The sequence below is a fragment of the Cyprinodon tularosa genome, unplaced genomic scaffold, assembly GCF_016077235.1.
Source record: "Cyprinodon tularosa strain WSP-4 unplaced genomic scaffold, ASM1607723v1 ctg31, whole genome shotgun sequence".
Classification (NCBI taxonomy): Eukaryota; Metazoa; Chordata; class Actinopteri; order Cyprinodontiformes; family Cyprinodontidae; genus Cyprinodon; species Cyprinodon tularosa.
In genome coordinates, this window is record NW_024039019.1 from 2,143,391 (window position 1) to 2,168,267 (window position 24,877).

The window sequence follows — 24,877 nt, forward strand, 5'->3', positions numbered from 1 at the left end:
TTTCATGCTTTAAAATACAAACTGAGGATTAAGATCTCAAGGGTTTTGAGAAAATTGGTCATATGTGTATTTGAGTAGCTTGCTGGATAAAACTATGGGTGCAAATGAATTAAATGACAGCAAACGAAAAATCTATCAGAGACCTATGAATCCAAAATGTCTCGATCAGTACCCAATCTGATATGATGGCTACAGTTGGCACCAAACTAATAATAAGAAATTTAGGTGTATATTATCCACTGGACAGGTTGTCTGATGCACATTTTGTGCTTTTGAAGTATTTCTGTTTTTCTATGCTAATCAAATTATATATTTGTTTTTCAGGAACTAAATAATTTGACTGTAATTGTGGCATCCCCAAAAAACTCTGGTCTCACACTGGTTGTGGACACACATTTGGTCGATACACATTGTTTTCTTTTATTTTTTATCTAAATATGCCTGGAGTAGGTGATTTTTTTTCTACTGATGATCATCTATCAAAGCTCATGGTAGTTTGTAAAGTTTGGAGATGAAATGAGGAACGTCTTCCGTTGGCTGCAGCGTACACAAACATCAGAGCATGTCCACAGCCTCCCAGCTTATTTATTCTTTAAGCATTTTATTCCAGTTAGATACACAAATAGACCATACTTTCATCACAGGCAGCATGTGCTGCAGAAAGTCACTGCTGGTTAAAATCTCACATTGGTCCTCTCTGTGACTGCAGTATTATGATGACTTCACTATGTTTTTTACACTTCCTCAATAGCTGAAACTTTGTCATTGACTCATAAATGTCTCCCCTGACAACGATTGAGCCTCAATCACTGGTATCATATATACTGAATAACACTCCTTTGATATGTATCAGGAGTCATATTACATTGCTTTTCTGTTGTTTTTAAATTGCTTTTTGTACATGTGATCACTACTCTACCTCAATCGGAGAACAGTTTGCCTGCTAAAATGACTATCGTATAGATGGAGATGACTGAGATGACTTCACTGGGACAGAAATAAGGCGCTCTCTGTACACTAAAAGTACAACAGACATTTTTTTTTCTTTTTCTACATTTTTTTTATAAAAACAAAAACAATCTGGTTGCCAAATGTTAATAACTGCGAATCAGTGAGTTAAAAGTGAAGTTTTGTTCATTTTTCCTTGATTTGCTGTCTAGAGCTGAGACTTGTACTTAAAACCTCACACAGCTTAATTTATAAATCTGATAAATTGCCTTAAATGTCCCTAAAGGGGAGCCAGTTTAAAATTTGGCACATTTTTGTTTCATTTCAAACTTTTGGTATTATTAGAGCATGATGCTCTGTCAAAAGCATGAACCTATTAAGCAATAAATATGTCTTAAGAGGTACAAACAAACCCATTTTTGAAAGCATAAAGATCCTTAAAGTCAAATTTATGGTTAAACTTAGTGTCAGAGCAAAACATCCACAGAGCTATGAAAGCTGAATCCACTCTGGGTCCACATTTACCCTTTTCATCAACTTACATTAGATTTGCACTAATTTGCACATTTTCGTAAAAGTGTTTTTTTTATGTTTTTTGTGAAACTGGGTTAAATTTGTACCTTTATTATATTTACCTTTAATCACCTTATAGTTTATAGTTTAGTCAGAGCTGAGCAAGCTTAGTAGGTCTTTGCAGCTCATTACAGTGCCTGGGCATAAGCTCTCCGGTTTCAGCCTTTTCATAAAGAGAAATGCACCTTCCACATAATTAGCGTGATTGTTCGACATAACCAGTGTCTGAATTAAAATGACTCAAATCAAAACAATCCTGCTTTTAGTAAATTTTTCAAGTCAAAGATTACAGACATGTTCTTTTCTTTTCCAGCCCCTAAGTGTTTGGAGATTCACAGTGAGTTGGGCGGCTGGATCAGTAAGAGCATCGCGGAGAAATCCAGCCCTTCATTAATATTGGTAAATCATGTATTGGGTCAAAGGCATCTCAATATCCCTTCTTGTTTCTTTTCAGTCTTTGGGAGCTGTTTTTTTTTTTTTTTTTTTCTCTCCAGGCGCCTGACAGTGGTTTAAGGGATGATGGGCTAAACAAGGTCCTAAGTAACGCATTGAGTCTGATCTGTCTTTTTGTTTTGTCCAAAAGATAGCCACAAAAGTCAGAAAACGTGAAAAGAAGAAAGGCTTGCCTCCGATGGTTTTGGGTATCAAATAGGTCCTTCCAGTTAGATCATTACATCACCTGTTAGAAGCTCACCAAGGCGTAGACCATACTGTGGGAGGGAAAGTAGACAGAAGTTACCAGGATGGAAGTCATACAACAAGAGGCTTTACTGAGCTGGAACTAGGGCTGCAAAGTGCTGGAAAGATAAAGTCACATTTTTTTAATGTTTCACAAATATTTTGATAGTGTTCCAAACTGTAAACCTGCTGTAGAAGCTTTGTAAATCAATAAAAAATTTATAAATTAATTTAAATAAACTGAATTAAATTCCAAATTCCAAATATAAATCTAAGCGATTCATGTCATACATATACACACGTCCATGCAAAATAATACATTGAATAACCTTATGTCAACTAATATATTTTTTCAGTATTAGTAAAATTTGTTTTAATTTGGCAAACTGTTATCTCTGTCACTGAACAAAAAAAAAATGTTTATTACAATATTGTTTTTTTTCTTGATTCCTGATGTAAAATCAAACCACACCTAAAAGAAGAAAAAAAATCCCACTAAATGAAAAAAAACACCACCCCTTGTAAAAAAAAAAAAAAAAAAGTCCTATTCTAATGTAAAAGCAAATGTCTAGTGTAGTCTCTCTCTTTTTTTTATCATATTTGGGCATTTAATTACATTAAAATCCATTTGAAATTATTTAACAAATTAAAAAAAAGATACTTCTTCTAAAATAATAATATACATAACAGGATGTGAACATTCCTATTCAGCATTTTGAATGAATTTTGCCCTGTTTATCCTTTAGACATGTGGTCTACTGTGTTGCTGACAGTTAAACTGAGATAACACAGAGGAGAGATCAAAGGGCTGTTGGAGGCCTTTAGGAATAAGGTGTCATATCAGCTCTGAAGCATAGAAGTGGAAGTGTCATGGTTTGGGAACTTTTTAACTGCAGCAGGTTCCGTCATAGAATCCACCATGAATAATAACATGTATCAGAGGGAAATATGAGATCAACTGTGAAATTATCAATGTGGAAACACCATAGTGTGGTGTGGAGGCTGCAGCGCCTCAGACTGGAAGAACGTGAGAAGAGTGGTGAGAACATCAGAGAGGATCATCAGGGCTCTTTTTCCCTCTATTAAAGACATTTCATACCAGCGCTGTGTGTCCCGAGCTCGTAACTTAATCAGTGACCCCTCAATCCCACACCATGGACTGTTCTCCCCGCTGCCCTCTGGGAAGAGGCTTTGCAGCATTCAATGCAGGACCAGCAGGTTCTGCAACAGCTTCTTCCCCTCTGCCATCAGACTGTTAAACTGTGAAACTCTAAACTGGACACTAAATCACAGTTGCAACATCATATTTGCACTACTAACATGGCTGATTTTTTTTTAGAATTCCTTTAAATAGAACACACCTCAAAGTTCTACTGTTTTTTGCAGTAGAACTTCCATTTTACTGTCTTTTGCACCATTACTTTTAAACTGGTTTCCTTTTCTCCTACACTGTTTACATTTTTGATCACTGCTGCACTTTATAAGTGGTAATGTTCTTGTCATCGATGTTAGCGGTATGCAACAACATTTGTTTTGTATACACTCTGTGTATACAAAATTACAATAAAGTTTGTCTAAGTCTAATTATGACAATAACCCGAAATGTAATGTAACAAAAACTGGCTGAGCATCTAGAAAAGTGAGGTTCAGGGCCAAATCAAAGCCCAGGTCTCATCACGATGTTGTGAGGTCATGTTAGACTGGCTGTAAAAGCAGCAAACTCCTCAAACATCTGGCAGCTTGACCTGAAGAGTGGAGCATCACCAGGCTGCTGTGGATGGAAGTTTCTACTGAAGATTTTTCCACCAAAAGAGCACAACAATAGCTCTTAGGGGGTTGGAACTTTTTTTTAATTAAAGATTTTTTTTTGATGAGTAAAGGTTGACTTTGATTCATCAGCAATAAAATCAATGTCTTTTTTTCTAGATCTCCACACTTTTTTCAGAAGACCTCCACAGAAGAAAATCCCCCCTTTATTTTCCTACTCACCTGTACAGGTAATAGAAGAAGGAGAGCAAGTAGAAGCCCAGCTTACACCAGGACTCCTTCTGACAGTAGTTAAGAATGTCAGCATTCATCACGCTGACGGGATCGTACATCACTTCTGATCCGTCGGCTGGCCGATGAAAAAACCTGAAAGAACAGCAAGTTCTGCTCATCCACTCAAAACTCTGTGAGCAGACATCTGCTGTGGGACCGTACCTCCACAGATGGTAGAAGAGCAGCGGGATATTTAGGCCAAGCGTGACCCACTCTCCAGCACACATGAACATCAGGCAGAAAAGGCCGTGGATGGAGTACTCTGGTACCACCAACTGGTTAGAACAGACACAGGGACTCTGTTTTACATATTTGCCATGTTACATAGTGAACACTTTTTGGGAAACCTGCATTGCTTCTTAATGTGATACAACTATATAGTCGTAGCATGTAAAGTCCCACTGTGAGGCAAACACCTTCACACTGGAGGTGTTAAAGTTAGTCATGACAACTCGCTGCTGCAAAAATATACCAGGAGGTATATAGACCTGATTTTAATTTAATAAGGTTGTAAAAATCCCACAAAATGTTTTTAAAACACATTTAAAAGCTGCTTGCTTACCTCCATAGCAAACTAAAAACTCCCAGTGATTCATCATCACTCATTGTAGACACGTATAAAAAACTCAGAGGGTTTTTTTGTTGTTGTTTCAGACTTTTAATGCCCCAAAGAAACTGGCACAATAAAACTGCCCTGTCTGTTAAAGGTATAGAGGACGATCTTTTATTTCTGCTTGGATCATCTAAATAAGTGGTCCTCCTAATTGTCAATCATTCTGTTGATATGTTTAGGAAAGGCCACCATGGCTATCTTTTTCTGCGCATGCGCACTTTCAGGCATATATGTGTGGTGAGCTACGGTTTCAGCCAGTCATTAAAGCTCACCTTTCCCCCTGGGGTTCTTTGAAAATGGCCAAGGGTCGTAAGAGAAAAAGTGTCTTTGAAGTGTATGAGAAGAAAAGAGAAGCCTCAGAAGAGGCTGATATATCCCAGAATGCTTTGCACAGAGAGCTCTGCTCGCAAAGCATTATGGGATTTGCTGTCACAGCGGCCCACAACAGTGGCGACTAATGACAAAGATGGTGCAGGCACCGAGCGGTGGAGGGGTGACCAATGGGGAGTGAAACTTAGTGATCATGTGTCCAAACGGTCAATCCCCGCTCTATATAGTGATTGAGGGATTTAATAGACAGCCCTTAAATAGACAGGGATCTAGCACGCATTTAATAGGCGTTCCCTGTGGGAGCGGGTACAGGGTTGTGTCTGTGCTTATTTTTTCAAAGTGGAGAGGCTTTTAAAAAGCCTTTTAAAAAATTTGTGATAATCCTGCACAATACCTTTAAACAATGCTTCTAATTATGCATCTGTTTGTTTATCTAATTTGTCGGTTTCTAACCTGATCCTCTTTGTTTGAGCTCATGAAATAAGTATCCTGTTGTTGAAACAAAACCCTGCTGATCAGTGGAAACACAACTGGTGATGTTATAGAGCACAGGGGCCTGCAGATAATAGTGAGGGGAGCAGAAGAGTTCAATATAGCCTCCCTACTCTCAGTTTGATGCAGCAGTTTTTGATGATTGTCCAACCATGGCTGTGAGCCGCTGGACTCCTGCTAAAGGCTCCGTACTCTTTAAAACCCAAAGAGCCATTTAGCCCTGAGCCCAGCCAAATAATAACCATATAGAGCCACAAATATTAGATTAACTTTTAATAAAACTCAACTTATTTTTGCTAATCATCCTCTAACTGTATTAAAACTGATTTAATTTTAAACAACAAATTGTTTTTATGTAATTTTTAAGCTAGTGACAAGAAAAATAGACATAAGAGTATGGCTAGAACTTTAATGTCTTTCTGTTGTCAACATTTAATTGAAATATTCTTAAAAAAGCTTCTAAGAATGGTATTTGTTGTTAAACTATATTCAAAACTATAAGCTGGTTATTCGTCATTATTAGACACTATAAAGGTCCAAAGAACCACTTGTGGCTCCGGAGCCACAGGTTGCAGACCCCCCGTCCACCTTAGCCTGTCTAAATGCAGAGTTTCTCTTATTCTATCTATCCTTTGTTTTGCTGATATACCTTTTTATCATATATTTTTTTTTTTTTAAAGAGTCCATATCACTTATCAACTTCTTTGCACTTTTAACAATATTGTAAAGTTATTCATGCAACAAAATCATCCCCAAAGTGGTATTTTGCTTGATTCATGCATGTCTGAGTAACGTTTTATGTGGAGTAGTGATCAACTGCCGCCTCCAGGAAGTAACTACCTTGACGTCGCTTGCCCAGTAAACAACATTCCCACTTTCTCTGATTAGAGATCATTCATGTGAGGGAGGGCATGATCGTTTGAGCTCAAAGTGGAGATGAAGCAGCTCTTTTAACACAATGGCAGTGCAATTGATCACATTTGATGTATAATTGCAAATTAAGATAAAAGTAAATAAAAAAAGCGTGATCACAGAGGCCCTTGTCTTTAAGTGTTATTATATATTCAACCAGGGTAATAAACCAACTTTCTTACACCAGCCCTATAGATGGCCATATTTTGTAACTATTTTTTATTTATTTTTTTGCAACAAAAAAGTCCTGCAAAAATGGACTCTGGAGGAAAGAGGATTAATTTTAAACAAAAAAAAAAACTTGCAGCCAAATTAGGATATGGCTGTGGTAAGTGATATGGAAAATGAACATTAAAAAGAAATACTGGTTAAAAATATTGTAATTTTGATATTTAATCAAATCTGCACAGTAACTTTGAATATTTGTTCTTTTGGCTGTGAAAGGTCTCAGACTATGTTCTCAGCAAAGATCTCCAGAGGAGGAATGTTGCCATGCAGTAAATAAATGCTCCAAGTCATGAATTTACAGAAAACCCACAAATTCTAAGTTGACTTCAGAAGGCTTAAAAAGCATGATATAGGAAAACCCCCAGAAAAAAATGTGTCTTGTATTGTTTGTACAGTTTACTATGCTACAAACGTATATTTCAAAATACAATTAACTGATTTTAAATAAATAAGGAAACTTCAAAGTTGTGGTCAGAACTAGGAAACAGGCTAATGAAACATAAAATAGAGGAACACAGGTGAAATTATCAACAAAGGGCTTTCAAATGCAACAAGGTGCCATGTAATAAATGTAACTAAGAAAATGAAAGCTTCAAAGAAAAAATAACTGACTATCATACCTGGGACGGAAAAGTGAAGCGAAGGAAAGCCAATGTTTCAGGATTACCAGGTCAAAGTGAAACTGAAAAGCATACCGTCACGCATCTCCTCTCCTGCAGCAGTCAAGGTTAACTCAAATTACATTGTCATGGTGGCAACAATGTTAAGAAGTGCTTCATCTAAATTCTGGAGGAGACGATTGGTTAAACCACATACTACAAATACTATCTGTATATCAAATACGATCTGATATCCAGCATAATGGATAGACCTATTCAAGCATTCAGCTATCAGTCAGAATTATAGCTTTTTTTTTTTTTTTAGAAGCTGCATATCTGCTTGGGTACATCTATACCAGCTATAACATGAAAAGCTTTCGATTTACCTTTAAAAGGAAGTACCTGTTGGCATAGCTTAAGCCATGCTACAGACTCTTAATTGGATTTAGATTTGGACTTGGACTAGACCATACGGACAGATGTTTTGATCTAAACCTTTCCACTAGAGCTCTGGCTGCGTGATGTAAAAATAATCCATCATCTAGTAGTAGTGTTAAAGAACTGCCTTTTTAAAAATATTTGAGTAATATTATGATGAATATCACTACTTGTACTTCGGCTAAATTTTTGTCTACTATACCGTCAGCAAGTACCTTCACTAAAGAAGAACAGCACGTTTTAACAAAAAAATTCACCTGTTTCACTTCTAGAGTTTATGTTAAAAGGAGATTTCTTGTTCGTACACAAGCTTTGTGGTTTTTATAGTATTTTCTATCCACAGTAAGAAGCACATTACCCTGTTCTATATACTATAAGAAAAAAATATTAGGAAAAGGGTTTCTTCTGTCTGAAGTTATTATTATCTAAATATAATTTATTGGTATTGTTTTCTTTTACGTTAGTCTGTAAAATATCAATATTCAGAGATAACCTTATATAAAATGGATTGATTACATCATTTTGGATTAATTAAATTAAATTAAATTTGATGTTTCAATTAGTTACTTTGGTTGAATAGCTGTTCTACCAAATACTTTTGTAATTTTAATTCCATGTTTGTTTTTATGATGATTTTTCTCTTTTACTTGAGTAAAAATATGTTTTCCTATTCTTATTTGAAGTCATCTATCCACCTTTGCTTATTCTAGAGTAGAAATATATATATATATATATATATATATATATATATCTATGTAATATATTGGAATTTACAGTAGGAATCCATTTCCTTTAGAGTATAACATCATTTACCAGCTAACCACCAAAGCACTACAATAACTTCTCAATTTGAATTATATATACATATATATATATATATATATATATATATATATATATATATATATATATATATATATATATATATATATATATATATATATATATATATATATATATATATATATATATATTCTGATGACCTCCAGATTTAACATGCTTTCAGCAACTGAGCTTCCATCTAATGTATTTTCAAAACTGCATAAAGAACAACTTGAGCTCTCAGAGACCTTAAGCTTTGTCTTTCTTTCTCAAAGCCTCCAGACAGATAAGACCTTGATGGTCCTGCCGTCACCACCTGAATGATGCGTCTTGAGGACAGGAATATATGTGAATCGCAGTATAATTATGACAGTACTTAGAAAAAGACAAGTGATCTTTGTGGTCTGAAGCCTTTCTTAGTCATCCACCCCCCAAAGGTGAAAACCAACTATTACTCACTTTGCGGAGAAGGTTGCAGATCCGTTCGATGTTTAAGATCCTTTCTCTCTGTAAGGTGGATGTAAAGAAAACACTGGTCAATAGTCAGCAAATTACATGACTTTACTAATGATATAAATAGTTAAAAATGGAAACAACACCTCTTTGCTTGCTTTTTTACATTCATTTTTTGCATCTTGGTGAAATATGTTAGGTATTCATGCGATAGATGATGTAAAATTACTCACTGAATCCTAAAACATCACTATTTTACCTCAAAATCACATTTTCAAATAATCAAATGAGGTCACAGATCTTTTGTATGTGTGTTTTTCTTTAGTTTTCAAATGGTCCAGAAAAGCCTGGATTGATTGCAATTGTCAACCAAAAATGCACTCGATGTTTAATGGACTGTGATGTTTTGGTGCAGTTGTTTTGGCTGGTCGAACTAACAGCCCTCCTGTGAGTAATAACACAAGGCTCATTACGAGCTCCGATATGAAGCCTTCCATCTTTTACGGCATTGATTTACAGCATTGATTATCTATCAGACAACTTCCTGTCATCAGGAAGTTTAATGTAGTTTTTCATTCATAAGCCAATATTAAGAAAATGTGTTTTGCTTAAAGAGATTCAATTTAATGAAGAGAGTAAAATACTATTAGTTCAATAAGCAACATATGGTTCATCTTTTTGATTTTTTTTTTTTTTTTTGGTGGTTAAATAAGTAACATCAAATGAAAAAGAACTTGCCCTGTTCAATCAAGAATGTCTGAAATTCCCTTTTATTTATAAAACTTGGCTCTTTTTTCCCACTCAAGCTTCTGTCTTGTGTTGAAGCCCCTTGATGTCTGCTCCCTTTAGTTGCTTTTTTGAAATTGTGGACAGACGTTGAGAATCCCCTGCTGACCTCAGAGTAAATTCTGCCCTGAATCTTCAGCAAGATATCAACTATCAAGCCTCAGCATAGTCTTCCTGATTCCCTCCTTCTCTAGCACCATGCCCCACATCCATTAGCAACACAGAGCTTTAACATCTACCAATCTCCGTCCACCAGGTAGATGCATTATACTGCGTATCATCTGGTTTAGTATTGGAGCGATAAATTGCTGTTTTACTGCAACTTTATTGCCTATCACTACCCCAAGGTGCCCTTATTTGTGTCGGGTCATCCACGCTCAATGGGACCAGATCCAATAATGAAACCAAACAGGGAACATTTATCAGAGGCGATAAAGACATTACACAAAACAAATGAATAAAGGGAAGAAAAAGGGTGAGGCAAAGACATTAAAGATTTTATTTCTACTTATTACAGTACATATGAATAATTAATGTTCACTATGGAATTGATCCATATATCAGTTTGGTTCTGTCAATTTAAAAATACATGTTGAACCACCACTAGGGGCTGTAATGAGAGCAGGTCTGGTCTGTCTTTCAAAGTATTGTCATGGGGCATTTCCTTTGTAATCTAATGTTGAATTATACTTGTTCCCACTAGGAAATACAGCAAGAATCAAAAGTTAAAAAAAAGTAGTTTAGAATCGACAGGCTCGACAGCTACAGATAAGCCACTGCTCTAACAGACAGCTCCATAGAAGATGGCTGATGCGACAACAGAGTCATAGAAGGTCTTTTGGAGAGCCCCCTGGACTCCAAAAGACCTCAGTCTCCTCAGCAAGAAGAGTCTGCTCTGACCTTTTCTTATACAGGTGCTGGTCATAAAATTAGAATATCATGAAAAAGTAGATTGATTTCAGTAATTCCATTTAAAAAGTGAAACTTGTATATTATATTCATACATTACATACAAACTCATATATTTCAGATGTTTATTTTGTTTAATTTTGATGATTACAAATGACAACAAATGAAAATCTCAAATTCATCATATCAGAAAATTAGAATATTACTGAAGACCAATAAAAACAAAGGATTTATAGAAATGTTGGCCAACTGAAAAGTATGAACATGAAAAGTATGAGCATGTACAGCACTCAGTATTTAGTTGGGCCTCCTTTGGTCTGTATTACTGCAGCAATGCGGCGTGGCATGGAGTCGATCAGTCTGTGGCACTGCTCAGGTGTTATGATAGCCCAGGTTGCTCTAATAGTGGCTTTTAGCTCTTCTGAATTGTTGGGTCTGGTGTATTGCATCTTCTTCTTCACAATACCCCATAGATTTTCTATGGGGTTAAGGTCAGGAGAGTTTGCTGGCCAATTAAGAACAGGGATACCATGGTCCTTCAACCAGGTACTGGTAGCTTTGGCACTGTGTGCAGGTGCCAAGTCCTGTTGGAAAATGAAATCTGCATCTCCAAAAAGTTGGTCAGCTGCAGGAAGCATGAAGTGCTCTAAAACTTCCTGGTATGTGGCTGCGTTGACCCTGGACCTCAGAAAACACAATGGACCAACACCAGCAGATGACATGGCACCCCAAACCATCACTGACTGTGGAAACTTTACACTGGACTTCAAGCAACGTGGATGAAGTGCCTCTCTTCTTTTCCTCCAGACTCTGGGACCTTGATTTCCAAAGGAAATGCAAAATTTACTTTCATCAGAGAACATGACTTTGGACCACTCACCAGCAGTCCAGTCCTGTTTCTCTTTAGCCCAGGCAAGACGCTTCTGACGCTGTCTGTGGTTCAAGAGTGGCTTGACACAAGGAATGCGACAGCAGAAACCCATGTCTTTCATACGTCTGTGTGTGGTGGTTCTTGAAGCACTCACTCCAGCTGCAGTCCACTCTTTGTGAATCTCCCCCACATTTTTGAATGGGTTTTGTTTCACAATCCTCTCCAGGGTGCGGTTATCTCTCTTGCTTGTACACTTTTTTCGACCACATCTTTTCCTTCCCTTCGCCTCTCTATTAATGTGCTTGGACACTGAGCTCTGTGAACAGCCAGCCTCTTTAGCGATGACCTTTTGTGTCTTGCCCTCCTTGTGCAAGGTGTCGATGGTCGTCTTTTGGACACCTGTCAAGTCAGCAGTCTTCCCCATGATTGTGTAGCCTATAGAACTAGACTGAAAGACCATTTAAAGGCTTTTGCAGGTGGTTTGAGTTAATTAGCTGATTAGAGTGTGGCACCAGGGGCCATCAATTTTGAACCTTTTCACAATATTCTAATTTTCTGATATGATGAATTTGAGATTTTCATTTGTTGTCATTTGTAATCATCAAAATTAAACAAAATAAACATCTGAAATATATGAGTTTGTATGTAATGTATGAATATAATATACAAGTTTCACTTTTTAAATGGAATTACTGAAATCAATCTACTTTTTCATGATATTCTAATTTTATGACCAGCACCTGTACATAGCCTCAGTGTTGTCAGTCCAGTCCAGTTATCCAATGTCCACTATCTCAATGTCCCCTTTTGTTACCTGGATGTTCACAGGTGTCAGTGGGGTGGATCTGCTTCTGCAAAAGTCCACCAGTAGCTCATTGGTTTTCCCTACATTAATTAGAAGGTGGTTCTGCTGGCTCCAGACCACGAAGTTCTGGGTCTACTGTGTGTACTCTAGTAGTCGTCCCCAACTGGGATGAGGCCAACTATGGCAGAATCGTCAGAGAACTTCTGGAGTAGGGAGTTGATGCAGAAGTCTGCAGTGTAAAGGGTGAAGAGGAACGGTGCCAGCACTGTTCCATGTGGGACCCCCGTACTGCAAACCAACCTATCTGAGACACAGCCCTATGTATCTCTAACCATTTCTTTTTTTTTGGTTAGAATCATTGTTATTTTATCACATTTGTGTATATTCAAATGAAATTTGAGCCAAATCATTATGGAGTACAGTATAACACTATGGGTATTTTAGAAACATGGAGCTAAGGTCTTACTCATAGACCTTTAGCCAGAGTGAGAGGCATTCGTTGGGATTCATTTCAGCTGCACCACTTTCAGATTTTTCGCAATGCATATACTATGTTCTAACCCCCCAGGCCAGAACACCATTCCCCACTGTCTTTCTTGTCAAGCTGGTGATTCAATGCAGTAACATAATCAAGATGAGCATTTCAGCAGTATCTTTAAGAAACAAAGCATGTTTTAGTTGGGGGCTGTCATTTCCAAATCTGAGCTCTGAATTATTTTACAGATTGACAACCTGTTATGTCAACATGTACTTTGGAGTCTCTTATTTCAAAGGCTAAAACTAAATGTACATATAGATTTATATATAAAATGGTGCTTTGTTCTACAAGTTTGATTTTTAAACTTGGGTGATAGTTGAGGATTGATGATTAATTAAATCGTGAAAGAATGTCTGTCATAACCTTGGTACTGATGACTGACTGGATTACTCATTTCATTCACCTGTATAGCTCCGCCCAATTTCTCATTATAGCTCATCTCTTTCACCTGCTCTAGTCTACATTTAACCTGCCTGGTTTCAGTCATCAGTAACAGATTATTAGATCCCTTGATGAGAGTCTTCTAGAGAGTAGTAGTGTTTTATGATTGCCTAATCCTGATCTGTTCTGCCTGTGGACTTCTTAGCCTGCCTGCTATGCCTGTTTACGGAACCGGGACTTCTTCCTGACACTGTCTTGGATTTCCCTTTGCTACCTCTTGCCCAGACTCCTGTGAACCTACTTCACACCGGCTTTGGCTTCATCCTCTGGATTATCCTGCCTTCCTTTGTCTGCTTGGATCTTATCTCCCGCCTGCTCTTCAGTCTTCAGGTGCAGCATCCGCCGCATCTTGTCGGCAGCCGACCGGTTGGAACCAACCTCGTCCTCAGGGCACAGACTGAACTTTAAGACCGAATTAGTGACTCACACATTCGTAATCATCCTCCAGCAGATTGACATGGTCACTAACCTGTGTTTTCTTCCTGCAGGGGTTCCTGCCTTAGATGCCCTCGCTCTTCACTGCAAATTTATTGTTTTCAAATGCATGCTTTTTGAGAAATCTGACTGTCTGTCTGAATACTAGGTTCTCCGTTCTGAGATGTGACAATTTCTAAACTAAGTTATACAGGTCCAATCAGCCTTTGACTCTACCTTTGAGAATCCACCAGTGAATATTAGTTAGAATCACAAATCCACACAGAAAACACACCTTTCAACCCTCAATGTCATTTATCAACTGCTTTCAAATGTTTACTGCTTTTTTTTCTTTTTTGTACACAACCCTTGCTTTGTGAACACGGGTTTCTCTTAGTACACATCTGAAATCAGTGCTGTGTATTTTTCCAGGCTGTGTCCATGTAACTCCCCTCCTGTTTGTCCAGGTTATTTATCTTGGGAGAAACTGGCAGCACTACATCCTGGCACATTAGGCTGTCGACAACTGACATGTTCATATTGTCATCTTACAGTGTGGGGTGATGCCATTTAGTCATGCTGGTTTGACGCAACCCCTTTCAAAATCAAGCTTTCAGCGTAGAAAACTGGCTTCCACTCTGTCAGGGACTGTTATAGATTTTACAGGTGGTGCTGCTTTGTGTCCACTTCCTGTGGCTGGCATACCTCCACACACCCAAGGCCTGTTTTCACAGTTTCCTCTCCCACTCCTCATCACTCCCTCACTTTCGGATGAAGGTTCAGATGACTGCTAGAACATTAGCGTTGTGAAAAAGACGTTCACAGCTGCTCTACTTGTTAAATGAGTGATGGCACTTTATTCTGGCTCATGAAGCTATTAGGTAATGACAATAGTTACTGGTAAAAGTGCCTCAGAAACATATTCACACCCCTAAAACTTTAAGTTAAATGGATTTCATTGAGGTTTCATTTATAGACTAATGAAAGGTAGTGCAAACTGATTAATAGTGTGACACATTTATAACAGATAAGTAAAATTTGTCTTTGAGTTAAAGATTTTACTCTACCTCCTTTGCACAAGTAGAGATATTACATTTTTGCCTATCTTTGCTCACAAAATAGCTTACGCTTTTCACATCTTGATCCTGTCATGATCTGGCCTGATTCTTCCACTTTAAATTGTTTATTTCATTCACCTGTCGTTTCCCTCCCTGTCGTAATTATCATTTATTCCTGTCACCAGTTTCCTTTGTCTTATATTCGGTTCAGCCTGAGCGATCCAGGCCAGATAATTATTTGTTTCCTGTTAGTCTGTGTTTTCAGTTAACTCCACAGGGTTTTGCCTCGGAACGCGGGGAGGATCAGTTTTTATTTCTGTAAGCCTGGCTCCAAGGAGGAGACCAGTTTAAAGTTTCTGACATTAAGTTCTGGTCCAATGTCCTGTCTCTGTTACCCTCAACCACTGAGCCTGCCCGTCTGCACCTGAGCCCGTCTGCTTCTGTGCGTCTCCGCCTGGTCACGCTTCTGGACTCCGTGAAATACCTCCGTGCCTGGAAGCCTGGATTATGTCTGATCTGTCTGTTCCTGTCTGATCTGTCTTCCCCTGACTCTGATCGACTTCCTGCAAGTCCTCCGGGCTGCAGCACCGGAGACACACGTTGCGTCAGTTGTCAGCCCATCGGCTGGATCGTACCCCCTTCTAGGGAGATGGACTGAACTGTTAAAGCAGGTAAGTGACTCACTGAGATAATCATCTTCTGTCAGATGATTGTGGTCATTTACCTGTGTTTCTCCCACAACCGCCCCCTCCTGCAGCAGCCGTGAGCTGCAGATCCACAGCAGAGTCCTTCTGTTTTGTTCTGTTATGTCTGTTTTAATACACGTTTTGAACTTTCCTACTGGCTGTCTCACCTTGAATACCGGGTCCATCTGTCCCGCTTATGACAGACACAGATTTTAAATTTGGCTTAGGCTTTGTCAAGGCTATTCTAATGTTACTAATCTAAGATGTCTGTTACTGGATCTTTAGGACTGTTTTTCTACTGGAATTTGAACCCCTGTCCAAGTATAAGATCTTTTGAGGTCACCAAAATGGTTGCTCCTGGACTACCCTGGAACATCCAGGGTTGTGATCCTTTAGTTTTCAATAAAATTGAGATTCTAATTTTAAGGATGATCCAGCTGTAAATATCTAGTATTTCCTCCACTTCTGTCAAAGCTCAAAGACAAGCAGGAGACGTACTAAAGAGCATGCATAACTTGGGGGATAGATTGTTAGGAAAATAGAAATCAGAGGCAGTAATTATTGCTAAGAATCTGCCCACAGCTTGCTGGAAAACTAAAGACTGTGGCAAGCATCTGATTTGGCCCCAAGATGGAGGCAAAATCTGTGGAAAGGCCACAATGAATTAGTTTTCATCGTCTCCAAAGCAATCACAAGATTTACGTACCTCATTGTTACGGTTTGCAGACATCTTACTTAGTTTTCATGCAAACACACAGGTGAGACTATTGTAGGGCTGAATGATTTTGCCAAAAATAAAAATTGCGATTATTTTCAACCAATATTGCCATTGTGATTTTATTGCCATTAATACTTTTCACTAAGCACAGCCATGCCAATGTTTTACTCCAGGGTTTAAATTTTTACATGACCTTGAAAACCTGCTTGTCCAGAATCCAGTGATGCAGGACTTTGCAGTAACATTTGCATGAAAACGTTCTTACTTCTACTATAATGCATCGATCTAGGTGCTACAGTAGATGCAACTCTTTTTTTCCCCTTCTGTGCAACAGGATACCCTCTTTAATCATATTACCACCGCCTAAGGGAGGAATTAAGTGTCTTACTCTTGTCAAATTGATTGTCTCTGCGAATTGAAAATTGCATTGTTTAAAATTGCGATTATAATGCAAATGCAATTAATTGCCGAATTGACGCTTAGAAATCGGAGAGTACATGAATGCAGCACCTACTGCCTAACCTCACATGATCTCTGCCCAGACTACAGAAGGAGGGAAATGTATAACACTGCTGCAAAAGCTTATATATAACAGGTAGAGATACACAAGATATATAAGGAGAGGACTAAAGGTATCATGGTTAGTAAAGTACAAGTTGGTGAAACACGTATAACATATCACAGAACTATAAGTAACAATAAAATAATCCTTTCCCATCAAATATTACACAGTATTTGAATAGTAACATAAAACTGCTAAAGCAGGAATATAGCATTTATGTTAAAAGTTGCTGTATCGAGCTGCAAAAAAAAGGGCCACATAGATTCAGTGTCACTTATGAACATGCCTGTTATTGAATTTATGTTAACCATAAGCAAAACTGATTAATTAATATAGCACACTTCATGTACAAGGCAACCAGATGCTTCACAAAAAGTATAAAAAAATTAATAAATTAAAATAAATAAATTGAAATATCAGTATAACATAATTGAGCCAAGTTCTTGGACGTTGCAGAGAAGTTCTTCAGTTATTGATATTTTCCTGCCTTCCTGAATGTTTAGGTATCAATTTGATTTGTTTCAGGTACTGTATGTTCTGATGTGTGACTGTAATTAAATGGCTTTTCTCACTATCTGTGTCTAAGTATTTTTTTTTTTGAAGAATTTTTACTTTTACTCACAACATTTGAATATAAATATCTCCAGTTCTTACTTTTTGAAAACTGACTTGTTTCTTCTATAGCTATTGATAACAACCAGTCATGACAGCTGCAACAAAATGGAGGGAAAAATCAAGAGAGCAAAGATAATCTGTCCAGTTACAGCTGGAGATCAGTTATTTAATAACCCTGTTAGAGACATGGATGAGGAGCGGGGGCTGGGAAATACTGCCGATGATGGATCAGATTTTAAAATGCAATAAGTTCCCCATCTTTTTTCACTTCTATTTGATTTTTAATTTACATGTTGATTATGCTTTAAGCTCTATTTAACTTTAAGGCAATTTGCTACTTGAATTGTGTAAACATAGCAGCGTTAAAAAGGAGCGTATACAGGACTTGTGGTAAGTCTATGATATCCTTTCAGAAACTTTATTTTAGAACAATAAAGGAAAAATAACCACATTTCTGTAAATTTATTTATTTTCTTTACAAGAATAGTTTTTTTAAGGTATTTAGTGTATTTCAATGGCTCTAGCTTTGCCTGTCAGCACCTTATTTTCTCAGTTTTAAGACTTATAAAAACAAATAATCTACATTAATTATGACTGGAACGAGACTTTGCAATATTGGAGATTTAATTAATGAGAGAAAATTTAGTTGATACGTGCGTTCTTTTTTAAATCTTCAGCTGCCAGCTTTTAATAATAGTATTTACCTTTTTAATAGGTAAATACTATGCATTGCATGCATTGTTGCATGCAATGAAAAATGTTATGTTGGTCTCTGGTATGTTGAATATTTATATTTGAGAATTTTAAAATGTTAATTCTTATATTCTATACAAATGCAAAGATTTGCCATTTGAATAAAACTTTTTGTGCGTAAGTTGCCAATGCAGCAGCTTGCTTTGTATTTGTTAAAAGGACAGAGTGCCACTAATTGCGACAGTATGCTTGAAGGATCCTTCCATATAATAGACAATGCAGTGTCTTGCAAAGAGTGTTGATATGCACATGGAATATTCTATCTATTGCATTTTCCATTGCACGTATACTTCACAACAACCACAGATTATTTAGCCTGCACATAACACCAATCATTTTCAGGTTTGATTAATGCAAAGTGAAATAATTGTATTTAGATATCTTCCTCCTAGTATTTTGCACTTTCTGATGATCATCATGTTCTGCATATTCATGAAATGTTAAATGGCCACCTGCTTTTTTGTCTTATATAAAATAATGTCTGCACCTGATTAGAGGATCAGCTTTGCAAGTCCACTCATTGTTTGCACATGTTTTTATACGGTACATGCAGATTGTTAGTACACCAGGGCGAAAGTGTTTCTGTGTTGACTAGAGGAAAATTCTGGCATCCCCTGATTACAATGCTTTTTCCTATGGGTTTATTGATTGGTTTTGTTGAATTTTAGGGACATCATAGTAATAGGGACTAAATGAAAATAGATCACTTTTAAACATTTGAGAGATTTTGAAAACGAGGGGTGTCCTGATAAAGCAAATAAATTTACATTTTCATCTTTGAGCATCGATGGATACTGATATGGACTTCATATAATATCTGCATTAATCATATTTTTATTACTTATTTTATTGATTGGAATATTAGAAAAGGCTTGATCAAATTATATATCTCATATATAACAATGCTTAACAACAACAGGTTCTAAAAAAGCAGACTAATGTGATGCTTTTTTTTAAATAAAATTCTAATAGGTAAGAAAACTTTTGCTAGACATTGTAGCTGGGAACCATCATTAAAGACCAAAAAGTGCATTTTTGAATAATTATTCACTTCCTTATTAGAATAAATTTTACACTGGGGGGAGAAGTTTTATTCTGACAGCAGCACAGTTTATCAGTGTATAAACAGGGGCTTCATTTGAATGGATCTCTTTAACTGATTAGGCCAAGGAGCCAACGTCTTTGAAGAACGTTGATTGCTTTAATCTGCATACAAATGACTTCTCAAAGAAAACACTGTCTGCTCACCACTGAGGCAATCGCTTGGAAGCCAGGATTACCAGTAAAATCATAATAGTACAAATATTTATTGTTAACAAAATGAATGCATTGCCCTAACTGAGCTCAATTAAATATTTGGTGGGATCCTGAGACAAATCTTCTCCATTAAATGGTGACTGACCGAGTCTATTGTTCACTGTGTTTGTTATTATTATAAAAATATCATCATTTCTCAAGAGAAAGAAAATAAAAGGCTTATTTTAAAAGTTGAAAGTGGAGATTGCTCTTTGTGCACATGAAGGTTTTATGTTTAGTTTTTTTTTTTGCAAGAAGGGAAAAACAACAGGGTTCTTACCGCTCTGGTGGGATTGCTCTGATCAATGGGGTTTTTGAAGTCTGTGCGGAGTTCATCAAAGGCAATAATCTGGAAAGAAAAAAAAAACAGCACAATGGTGTGAGAAAATGTTCCTTCGACTTTTCTGTTTCGATTCTTCCTCACTTGTAAGAATTGCCTCGTCTCAGGCAGCAGGCCGATACCATCGATGGCAGCGCCTCTCAGCATCCCACACAGCTGCGGCCACATTGTTCACATTGTAGGAACACACATGGTGATTTAGGAGTGAATGTGCATATGCAATTAGTGAAAGGATTGATCTTGCTGCCTTGTATGTTTCAGAAGCCTTTATACATAGAAACAGCCACGACAGACTGCATAGACAAATAAATGATTGGAAAATGTAATTTTAAATCCAACCTTTGATAAATAAACGGACATACAAGTATTAATATTAAATGTATGATTTTATTTGTTTTAATCTTAAAATGGAATAAATTTCATGTATCCAAAATATAAATGCAGTGATTGTGTTACATGAAAGTATTTTGCTTATTTGTTGCACAACAAAATCAAATTATTTCAGTCGTCTTTGGTGTAAGCTGTGAGCTCTCGGGATGAAAGAGAATTTATCTCTTATCTATCTGATTAGTAATTCTTTAAAGTTAATCCTTAAAGGGAAGCAACACATTTTTAAGACTTGTTAAAATACTGGAGGAGAGAAAAACTATCAGCTGTGACGTTAACGTCTAGTAAGTGATTGCATGAAGAGAAACCACTAGTATGTTTAATAGAAAATGTCCTGGTAATTTCCCCAACTAAGTCCATATGGCACCCCCTCATCTTTCACACTTAGCTCTCTTATAAACAGATGCAGTTTCCATGGAGACATGGTGAGTCCCTCGCTGGGCACCATGGTTACTCTTATAGAGAGAAAAAAAACTGATTGGTTGCGAGCCATAGATAGTTGGGGTGCTGCACCCGTGGGTGGAAGCAGACTGGGGGTGTATATTCCAGGTTTGAACAGCGTTTTTAAATCAACACCGAGCCAGACGCACTCCTCCCGCCATCTCTTTCACATGTAGACACATCGAGTGACTCACATGTAGTCTCACCCACTTAGTCAACTGGTACGTTAGTCATTTTAAGTCCTATAGTCATAATTAGGCGTTTTGTAGTTTGCATCGTTCCTGCCTCCGTGCAGCAAATGTAAATATAGGTGAGAGATCAAAGCTGAGGTATTTACAGGGTGTGTACTTGTGTAACGGCCAAACAAAGTGATCTCCTGAGATGTCTGTACAAATTCCACCAAAACAAAGGAAACAGAGGCCCACCAATCAGGAGGCTAAGATTTATAATCAGTGTGCTTTAGCAAAAATGCAGAGCACCGTGTTTTAGGGAACTCTTTATTGTTAGATCTCTGTAATGGTTGAATAAATGCAAAAAAAACTGCATGCACCTCGTGGGTGAAGTTACCCTCTGTTTCAAATAGTTAAAATCCAGCATATAACATCTGTGCTGCAAAGAAACCGAGTCATGCATGAAAAAATTTATAAATAAATTTGACATAAATATAATTTCTTCTACCCTACCAATCATTGTCTTATACAGTAAACTTCAACACTTATTGTCATATCAAAAATCATAACGTCTTCTGATTTTTATACGGTCGAAATGAAGGTTAAAGGTGTAAAAGTCAGACTAAGATGTCTACTACTGTTAAAGTATTTTGCAGAAGAGCATGGTCATTGTATTGCTTATTATTGAAAAATATAACAACAGTGCATGAAAAAACCTAAGATGGATGTATACAATATTTTTTTATTTGATGTTGTTTTTACTTACATTGGTGCTTAAGGACTCACCTACAGTATTCCCATTTCTACAAGAGTGCTTGTTGGCTGCCTGTGTCTTATAGGATCATGTTCAAAATTCTCCTTATGTCTCTCAGAGCCTTACATGATCAGGCTCCTTCTTACATCAGTGATCTGATCCAGTATTAAACCCATGCTGGGGCTCTGAGGCCTGCGGATCAGAATCTGTTGAAGGATCCACGCTCTTGTTATCATACTAGAGGTGACCATTCCTTTCAGGTTGTTGCTCCCAGGCTTTGGAACGATCTTTTGCAAGCATTGCGCTCTATTGTGTCTGTTGTCACCTTCAACAGCTCGCCTAAGACCCATTTATTTGTACAGGCTTTTAATTAACTACCTTTTGGGGTGCAATGATTTTCTACAGTATTGTCTTGGCCTTTTATATTGTGTATTCTCTGATGTTTTTAAACTGTGTTTTGAAGCACATTGTGGCTTTGGTCTGTGAAATGTGAAATATAAATAATGCTTACTTACTTACTTACTTAAAAAATAACCCTGCAAACTTACATTAGGGCTGATTGATTTTGCCAAAAATCCAAATTGTGATTATTTTTAACCTATATTGTGATTTTATTGCGATAATACTTTTCACTAAGCACAGCCATGTCGACGTTTTACTCCAGGTTTTCAGTTTTTCCATGACCTTGGAAGCCACCTTGTCCAGAATCCAGTAATGTATAGATCTAAGTGCCAGCTGCAACTCTCTTTTCCATTTTATGCAACATCATACCCACTTTACTGCCACCTAAGGGAGTAATTTAGTGTCTTGTTAAATGTATTGTGACTAAAATTCAGTTCCTCTGCATTTTGAAAGTCGCATTTTTCTAAATTGGGATTAATTGCCTAGCCCTAACTTACATTAGTTGGCCTGGAAGTGGTACAGAGTAACACAAGGGATTTTAGTAAGTGAATCATGTGCAAGTATAACATCAAAACCTGCACAAATACACAAAAAAGCTATTTGAATAGCTGCTATAGTGGCCATTTTGCAGAAAAACAGAATATAGAGTGATGCAGGTTGTGTTTTTTCAGGGTAGTAATGGGTTGTTGTGATCATAGGTAGGGATGTCTGGTCATGGCAGCACTGGTAATTACATTTAAGGACTAAACTTTATTGTGTTAACCCTAAATGGCCTGAGCAGTGTGTGCGCTGAAGAAAAGAGAAAAAACACATGAGGTGTTGTACAACTGCGTGTAGGTGGATGTGTTTGTCTGCATGTGTGGGATGATATAAGAGTGGATGTCCACAGGCCTGTTTCACTTTCCCGATGTGTTCAGTAGATTCAGTGTGCACAGTGCCACTTACCTGCCATATGACAAAGAAGATGAGCCCGGCGCACAGTACCAGGGTGAGCATGTAGCAGAAGGCCGCGAAGGTGAACGCCATGGCTGCACCAGCCAGCCTGATGACCGGTGAAAAGGAAGTAGAACTTCCTGCCTGCTCTAATAATATCGATTTTAAGCTACTGGTAGCTTCCCCTCCCTCTTCTACCTGAGTAGGGCTTATTGTCGGTTTCCACTTCAGGTGCAAGCAGACTCTATACAGTCCTGGTAGGTAGAGCAATCACTTAAAGTAACAATCAATAGTGAGCTCGAGCTGCAGCTGTGCTGCTTCCACTATTTCTCCTTTTGTGTAGCTGACAGCAAAACGTCAGTCGTCTCGCTGGGGTAAGGGAAGCTCTGAGGAAATATGTTCTCGGCCAGTTGTCTGTTGTTGTGCCCCCAGTGCTCCTCTTTTTCAATCTCTGACAGGCAAAATGTCTGTCTCCTCCTCCCCAAAGGAGTTTCTCCTGAGACGAAACCCACACATTTGTCTCTGAAGGTAAGAGTGTCTGATGGACACGCTGAGAGCAGAAGCACAGGATTCTTGTTGATATTAAGAGCAGTAAAAAAACAAGATACCAACAGGAATATTGTCTAGGATGGTTATGGCTTTATGTTAGTTTAGTAGTTAGGTTTATGGCTTACAGTTTAGTCTAAAACATCATTAATGGCATGTTATTTCAGCTTATATGTAACACCTTTGTAGACATCTATAGTTGGTACCCAGTTTATTTCATCAATAAGCTGTTGAACTTTTATTATTCTTAACTTAAATTGAACATATTGCTTTAATAACTAAGTAGGCTAACTGTGAAAACCCAGATTCACTGTTGATTGAGTGATTTACCAAAGCAAGATCAAGACAGCACAGATAAGTTTGGAATTACGAAAATGTAAGACTTTGAGGATCAACAAATGCACGATCTAAGGATGGATGGATGTCTTAACTGACCTTAACATCAAGTAGAGAATACCTGTGTCTGGTAGGAGTCGTTTTTGCCTCTGAACAGTCCACTCTGCCCTTGTTTCTATCAGTTTGGGTTGGCACCATGTCAGTACTGTCTGCCCTATATCTACGCCTCAGATGCATTCCTCAGATTTCTCCCGTCAAAGAGGAGTCTTCAAAGCAGATCTTCTCCAATGTGCCAGAAAATGTTTCACTTCTGACAGGGAAAAAAAACAAAAAACAATTAAAAAGTAGGGGAAGATGGGGAGAAATTTAACCAGAACCCATGTTCATAGTACGCAGTTATGCTGATTTTGAAAACACTCCTGTTGAGAAGTAAGACATGTCCAAATCCCTCAGAAGTCATGACTTATTGATACCAGTCTCTGTTCGCATCTCCCTGTTTGTGCTGTCTCTCTACCTGAAGCCGCTCTCTCTCAAACCCCCTTCCAGAGATTTTGAGTGCATTTCCTGAGTCTGCCGCCTGTGGCTGTCTCTTTCCTCTATTTCTTAGACTGCGAGAGAAAAATTTCAACCACGGTTGGTGTTATAAAAGTCAGCCAATAGCGTTGCTCCGTCTCTCCCCCGCTCTCCTGTTTTCTCTCTCCTCCTCTCTGTCAGTGTCCCTCTCTCTTGCATTTTTATATTTCTATAAACCCCTGCTCCCCAGAGACCGATGAGGGGGCAGGGCAAGCTGGAGATGTCTGCCTCCCTCTCCCTCCTCACCAAAACCTTCAGTCATCCATCATACCATGAAAATAAGCCTGGCTCTGAGAAGGTGTTGCTTTCTGTTACCTGTCATTTCCTGCCTCCGCACCATTTGCATTCAGTAAATTGCTCTATTTTACTTTGTCTGCTTCTAATTCCCTTCTGTCTCAGTCTTGTGATAAACTGATT

At 37.8% G+C, this 24,877-nt stretch overlaps 1 protein-coding gene across 1 annotated transcript; it reads right to left on the minus strand.

Moving 5' to 3' along the window:
* Positions 1-1,540: 1,540 nt before the first annotated feature.
* cnih2 (cornichon family AMPA receptor auxiliary protein 2) lies at positions 1,541-24,598 on the minus strand. The gene is made up of 6 exons (XM_038292292.1): positions 23,018-24,598; positions 19,859-19,927; positions 9,133-9,180; positions 4,402-4,514; positions 4,189-4,332; positions 1,541-2,231 (listed from the first exon to the last, which is right to left on the minus strand). The coding sequence occupies exons 1-6, from the start codon at positions 23,096-23,098 to the stop codon at positions 2,204-2,206; spliced, it is 483 nt and encodes a 160-aa protein (XP_038148220.1). The 5' UTR covers positions 23,099-24,598; the 3' UTR covers positions 1,541-2,203.
* Between the last annotated feature and the right edge of the window lie 279 nt (positions 24,599-24,877).

Bases quoted from the DNA above. Each gene is read 5' to 3' on its own strand.
- cnih2 (XM_038292292.1), bottom strand. From the start codon at position 23,098: ATGGCGTTCACCTTCGCGGCCTTCTGCTACATGCTCACCCTGGTACTG. The intron at 9,181-19,858 runs GTAAGAACCCTG...TCCACCTTACAG, and splicing joins AGAGCAATCCCACCAGAGCG to AGAGAAAGGATCTTAAACAT. The intron at 4,515-9,132 runs GTGAGTAATAGT...TGTTCTAACCAG, and splicing joins TCTGCAACCTTCTCCGCAAA to TTGGTGGTACCAGAGTACTC.